This window comes from Medicago truncatula, chromosome 8, assembly GCF_003473485.1.
Source record: "Medicago truncatula cultivar Jemalong A17 chromosome 8, MtrunA17r5.0-ANR, whole genome shotgun sequence".
NCBI lineage: Eukaryota > Viridiplantae > Streptophyta > Magnoliopsida > Fabales > Fabaceae > Medicago > Medicago truncatula.
In genome coordinates, this window is record NC_053049.1 from 16566557 (window position 1) to 16573597 (window position 7041).

The 7041-nt window shown below is 34.3% G+C and overlaps 1 protein-coding gene across 1 annotated transcript; it reads left to right on the forward strand.

The window, feature by feature from the left end:
- The first annotated feature begins 534 nt into the window (after nucleotides 1-534).
- LOC11408355 (uncharacterized) lies at nucleotides 535-6242 on the forward strand. Its single transcript, XM_003628066.4, has 6 exons — nucleotides 535-689; nucleotides 883-1226; nucleotides 2329-2980; nucleotides 3101-3300; nucleotides 3384-3628; nucleotides 4844-6242. The coding sequence occupies exons 2-6, from the start codon at nucleotides 952-954 to the stop codon at nucleotides 5635-5637; spliced, it is 2166 nt and encodes a 721-aa protein (XP_003628114.2). The 5' UTR covers nucleotides 535-689; nucleotides 883-951; the 3' UTR covers nucleotides 5638-6242.
- Nucleotides 6243-7041: the final 799 nt, after the last annotated feature.

Here is a 7041-nt window from a genome sequence, read left to right on the forward strand (position 1 = left end):
TTTGTTAGATTTATTCTCATTTTTTTTTTTAAATTATGATTTATTTATGGAAAATGTTAACGAGCGATTCATGAATGTTTTTTAAGACTTTTTAAAGGTAATTTTATATGAAAATTTGTGTAATCAATATATTATAAATTAATATTTAACTTTTATTTTAAGAATGAAACATATAACTTTTATATAAAATAATTTTTATCTTAGAATCCTTACATAATGCCCTGGACTATTCATTAACAATATTTTTTTTATTCTTTAAATTATTCATAAATAATTTAATTACAAAATAATGACATGAAATTTAGTTTATCCAACTTATGTGAGCCACATCACTATTAGATCATCAATGATCATACATATCTTCAAAGAATACATTTTTTTTTTTTTGGCATAACACATCATCAAAAAATACTTGTGGATCACGATAAAACTTACATTTGTTTACAAAAAAAAAAGACCAAAATCATGTTTAAAAAATGGGTGATTAAAAATTAATTTCAATTGTAAAAACTCAAAAAGGGTTTTTAAGAGGAAAAGAAAAAAACTAAGTAGGGTTTTAGCTTGTGTACCGTCACCAAAACGACAACACTCCATACGTCGTTTCCATCACCACCGAAAATTCCTTCATTGCAACGCTTCATAGACTCTCTTCACTCTGCCCATCGCAAATTCGACAAAATCACTAAAGGGTACGTTCTTTATTTCTCACTGATGAACTTGCCTTTATTTATTTTTATTTTTTTTTAATTTTTGTGTTTTTTCCACAATTTTTTGTATTGAATTACTTAACTTTTGTTGCTTAAACATGATAAAACTTATCAAAATCAATCTTTAACCAGTTATCTCAAAAGGGTCATTTCTAAATGTTGTTATTTATTTCAGAGTGTTCTGTTCAATGCTTCACCAATAATTTCTGAAATTTGAGAAAGTTTGGGTTTTGGTTGAACCTTTATGGAGATGGCTATAGTTGAATCAGTAAGGAATATTCCTTTGCAAGACCCATCTGAGGAAGAGTTTTCTGCTGCTGACTTGACATGGACTAAGTTTGGTAGTGCTGAACATTATGATGAGGTTGCTCTTATTCCTTATGATAGAGTTGATGCTTTTATAATTGGGGAGTGTTCGAATGTGTTGTGTCCGACTCGGTTTCATATCGAAAGAGGAAGGAAACGGACTATTGGTACCTTGAAGGAGTATAAGGATGATGAATATCTTGAGTACAGGCAGTGAGTTTCTGCATTCATTCTTATACCCTTTATTCTAAGTTATTATGATCAAGTTATTATTTTTTATCATATTTGTTTTTTTTTTTTTTTTTTTCTCTCTTTTGGATATGTGATCAGAAGATTGATTGACTTTTGTGACATTTTTAAAAATATATTTTCTATCATTTTTGTGCTTGTTTAGGGTAGGGAATTAGAATTTGATGGTGTGAAATTATTTCATGTTTCGCTTGTAGAAATTTTGATCCTTGTTAGCTCGGCTTAGGTGGTTTGGGTACCTAGAGAGAAGACATGTAGGTTCTTTAGTAAGTAGAGTAGATCAGATGGGGAGTAGTCAAATCACTAGTGGCAGAGGAAGGCCTAGAAAGTTTATAAGAGAAACCATCAAGAAGGATCAAGAGATTAATGGGTTTGATAGGGATATGATATATGATAGAACATTATGGCGGTGTTTGATCCACGTAGCCGACCCTGCTTAGTGGGATTAGGCTTGATTGTTGCTGCTGCTGCTGCTGTTGGTAAGTTCCCTAATGTTTTCCATGTTGGTAAGTTCAAACCATTTTCCTTTTTCTGTCTGAAGTTTTAATTCGAATCAATAGCAGAGTAAAAAACTAATAACTTGAAGCTTAAGTGGTCATGTGCACAATCAGGATTCCAATGCTTGTCTTATCATGTTGAACTTTGTTCTGTGAAATGATGTCATGTTTTCCGTTTAGAAAATTATATCCTTGTTAAAAACTCTGTCTTATGGTTACAAATTATCATAAGTATGAACCATTTTTCTTTTGTTATCCTGAATTTAGAATCCATAGCATACTAGCGAGTTAGTAAGTTGATACGCACACGATCGGGATTCCAATAGTTATGTTGTCATTGTTAAGAATAGTAATAGTTAGGAGAATAAAATTCTGTTAGTAGTCAGAAATCTGTTAGGAGTTGGTGCAATTGAGTTCGATAAATAATATAATCATGTAAACAATTTACTAGCTATTAGTAATCAAAATGACTCCTAATGAGCTTTTACAATCATGTTCTCTATCTCTCTCATGAGTATCATTTTGGCCCTATCATCCCAGTCATGTTGAATTTTGTTCTCTGTGTGAAGGTACTGGTGCTCATTTGGCCCAGAAAATTATGGGGAGGGTGGAGAGATACTACCTAGTCGGAGATATCGACTCAATACTCGAAATCGTGCTGCTAGACCTCAATCAATGCGTGGTTGTACCTGTCATTTTGTTGTCAAACGTCTTTATGCTCGTCCATCACTTGCACTTATTATATACAATGAGAGGCGTCATGTTAATACGTCTGGTTTTATCTGCCATGGACCACTTGATAGAGATGCTATTGGCCCAGGTGCCAAAAAGATTCCATATATATGCAATGAAATTCAGCAGCAAACAATGTCCATGATATATCTTGGCATTCCAGAAGAGAATATCTTGGAGAAACATATCGAAGGGATTGAGCGATATTGTGGTCCAAATGCACAAGTCAATAGCCTTGCTTCTCAGTACGTTCACAAGCTGGGCATGATTATCAAAAGGTCTACTCATGAGCTGGATTTGGATGATCAAGCTAGCATCCGCATGTGGGTCGAACGAAATAGAAAATCTGTATTTTTTCATCAGGATACTTCAGAGTCAGACCCTTTCATCTTAGGGATCCAAACAGAATGGCAGCTGCAACAAATGGTTCGTTTTGGTCATCGTAGTATTGTTGCTGCAGACTCATCGTTTGGTGTGAAGAGACTTAAAGTAATTATTTTTCATTCACGACTTTTAAGTTATGCTAGACCTAAGAGAATCATAGTTATCTGATTCACATTGAAATATATTTTCAATCAACCCGACTTGGTTATCTTTTCATGTTGGCAGTATCCCTTGTTCACGCTACTTGTTTTTGATTCAAGACAACATGCACTTCCTGTCGCATGGATCATTACACGAAGCTTTGCAAAGCCTGATGTGTCTAAATGGCTTAAAGCTTTAATTGACCGAGCTCGTAGTGTTGAGCCTGGATGGAAAGTCAGTGGATTTTTAATTGACGATGCTGCAGCTGATATTGATCTTTTGAGGCAAGATTTTTATTTCTTTAAAATGTGTTTGGTTTAAAGTTCTATAGTTGATTTTAATTGCCTTTCGTTGTTTGCTTTTACAGTGATATATTTGATTGTCCCGTCCTATTTTCACTATGGCGTATTCGTAGATCATGGCTAAGGAATATTGTGAGGAAATGCAATAATATCGAGGTTCAGCGTGAGATTTTTAAGCGTCTAGGGACAATTGTGTACAGCATTTGGGGAGGCACAAATACGTCACTTGCCTTGGAACAACTTATGCTGGATTTTGTTGACCAAACTGATTTCTTGGAATATTTCAGAGTGTCCTGGCTGCCCAAGATTGGTTAGATCTTTCTCCTTTTTCTCATGCATGCACATAAAACATACATGTTTGGATTAAGGCATATTATGCATAGCCCGGATACAGAAAATTGGTGAATTATCAGACTATCAATATCGGATATAGATACTTCTAGGATATGCTTGGATACATATCCTAGAAATATCAGAACTATTTTTTATTGAAAACACAAACACTATCGGATAAGAATGAGATACATCACTGATATAACAAAATACTGAGATACATCACTGATACAGCACAATACTGCGAGATACGACTTCAATGGGTCTCATAATAGGTCATATTCTTCTACCTTTTAGCGATATGCACGGGATGCAGTCATGCAGACGAGTACACTTCATGTTTTTAAAAGTTAAAAAGACACTGTTTACAATTTTTTTTAGTTAGATTAAAAATAAGGGACAATTACATTGACCTCCCCTGAGGTTTATTCAAAGGTATCACACTGTTAACATGGAATAAACAAATTTAAATTAAAAATTAAATCAAGAGCAAAACCGTCATCAAGACCCATTCAAATCCATAACCCATCCTGAGCATTCTGTGAGAACAGCCCATAGTCACTGTATGTGAAAGCTAGGATATGAGAGCTGCTGCGTTGGAAATCACGCAATGCTTCTGTGAACAGGACTTTCTTCCAGTCAAACCTCTGTCATTTCCCACAAACCTACAAACGGTTGTGAGATAGCTCAACATAACTTGCCTTCTTTTGTATTCATCCTTTGGTATTCAGTCATTTTTTTCTCCAGATGTAAAATTGTTGCAATTTCTTCAATATTTTAGATTGTGGGCTCCAACGTGATGATGATAGGAGAAAAATTGTGTGATAATATGTAAATTTTCTTACTTTTGTTTTTAATGAATCTCAATCATTGGTCAATTCTGATGGTTTATTTTCTCTGTTCCACCGGTGAGGGACTTAATTGAGCCCTCACCTTGTGATCCACTTATAGTAATATAACTTTTTTTATAAAGTTTTTTATTAATGTATCAAGGCCTTATTGTATCTTGAATTTTAAAAATTTCCCGTATCCGCATTGGATCGCACCAGTGCATGCAACTACGTATCCTGGTTTCACCATATACTGTAGCTAAAAAATTTCTTCATTTTGCTTCAGAAGTTTCGGTGTAGTCAATTAGTTGTTGATATGTTAACTTGCTGTGTCCTTACCCATCCTTTCCTCTGTTGTGCAGAAATGTGGCTTTCAACAATGAGAAATGTGCCACTGGCAAGCCAGGAAGCCTCTGGAGCATTAGAAGCCTACCATGTTAAACTGAAAGCTAAACTTTTTGATGATTCACATCTCGGAGCGCTGCAAAGAGTAGATTGGTTAGTCCATAAGTTAACAACTGAGTTGCATTCAAGCTACTGGCTTGATCGTTTCGCTGATGAAAGTGATTCTTTCCAGAATGTGAAAGAAGGTTATATTGCTTCTACGTCATGGCACCGAGCACTTGAAATTCCCGACTCTGCTGTCACCTTGGACGATAAAAACCGCCTCTTTGCCAAAGTTGCGAGCAAGAAAGACAGCAGCTTAACACATATAGTTTGGAATCCGGGATCTGAATTTTCATTCTGTGATTGTTCTTGGTCATTGCATGGTAACCTATGCAAGCATGTCATCAAGGTAAACATGATTTGTGAAAATCTTCAAGGTTGTCAATCGTCAATGTCTTTTCGGTCGTTTGAAGAGGTTTTAATGGATCTATGGAGAAAACCAGTTGACGATTCGTTTGCGTTGGACTTGTCATTGGCTTGGACCCACCAAATGCTAGATCAAATTCAAAAACTTGTTGAACTGAATAATTCAACTGATATTGGTACTGTAGTAAACAATATGCCTCTGAAATGGGTTTCAAAGAAACGCAGAACCAACATTGGCAAACGATCTTCAATTTCGGCAACTCCTTCTGGTAACCGTAACACGAAAAGTGTTGTTGTGTATAAGAAGAATCGGAAGCGGAGAAGGTTGTCACAACTAAGATGACTGATTCTGTCCATGATGTTTTAACCTATGATAACTCTGCTTAGTTAAAAGTGGATTTCATTTAAAGAATTTCTTTAAATATCTCCGGATTCTAGCTCCATTGCCTGTTCTCAACTTTGAAGTTGCAACTTCTACCAAGGGTTAGCATACATCCTATCACTATCAAACAAAGTTATTGCTATGATTATGCGCATGATCCGTCATAGGAGATAGAATGGAGGAATCGAAAGCAATTCCAGTCGGTATGTTTTGTTCAACTTTTATACCTGACAATACTTCTAGGTGATCACTCCTGAGACAGAGTAGTGGTCGGTTTTACATAAAAGTTTGAAGTCATTCCTTAGTGTTTCATATTTTTATCTCTAGTTTCCACAATCATATGCTAGCCTAAAAATTAATTTATTGAATCATTTTATATCATACCATCTCCATTGTTCTAAATTCTAATTTGAAGTCATTTCCGGTGCTTAGTTTACCGAGGAAGATAGATCTTTCCATGGATCATTTCTTTTTGTTTTCTGGCTGTGATGTTTTTGTTCTTGAATTTACTTGTTATGTACATATACAATTTGTTGGCATATTATTGCTCAGAATTTTGATTTTAATTCTTGTGTTATCTATATGGGTTATCATGCCCTATTTGGATAAACAACTTATTTACAGCTTGTAGCATAAGCGTGTGTATCATGATAATCTCTTATAAGTTTATGTAAGGTATTTCTGCAGCAAAAGATAAACTAAAATTAAATTGTTTTGTATATGCTATAAGCTCTTTTGATAAAGCAGATTTTTTTTTTTTTATATCAAATAAAACCCGTCTCTATTTTTCTCTCTAATTAGACAACATTTTTTTATTAGAGACTGAATTAATCTGTCTCTAACTAAAAGTTAAATTAAAAACAAAATATTCCTCCTATTTGGCTCCTAAAACCTTTATTCACCAAAACACAGGTTTAGAATCTCTCTGACATATTTCCCTCATCGTAAAAATGAGGTAAAAATAATCCCTCCATCTTCAAACACTAAAAGGGACCAACCCATTGTGTGTTCCAACGAAATTGAAAATTACTTTGTTCCTTATGCATTCATTCTAGTCGGTTCCTTCCTCGCTTGTTCCTCCTTTGCTCATTCATTCCTATCGGTTTCAGTATGTTGTATGTACATTTTTTGACAAAGTAAAATTAATCTTAGGTAAAAAAGTTAAGAGAATGTAACTTGATTTATGTTGAATATATTTTCATAAAAATCAAATGAACATTAAATTTGAAACTAAAAACAGAGTTTAGAAACACAAACTTTAAATATCAGCCCCAAATTAGAATCAATATATGTTCGTTATTGTTTTATGAATGGACATGTTATGTGTTTTAAGCAAAGAAGTTCAAAGTGGCAACATTGGAGTGA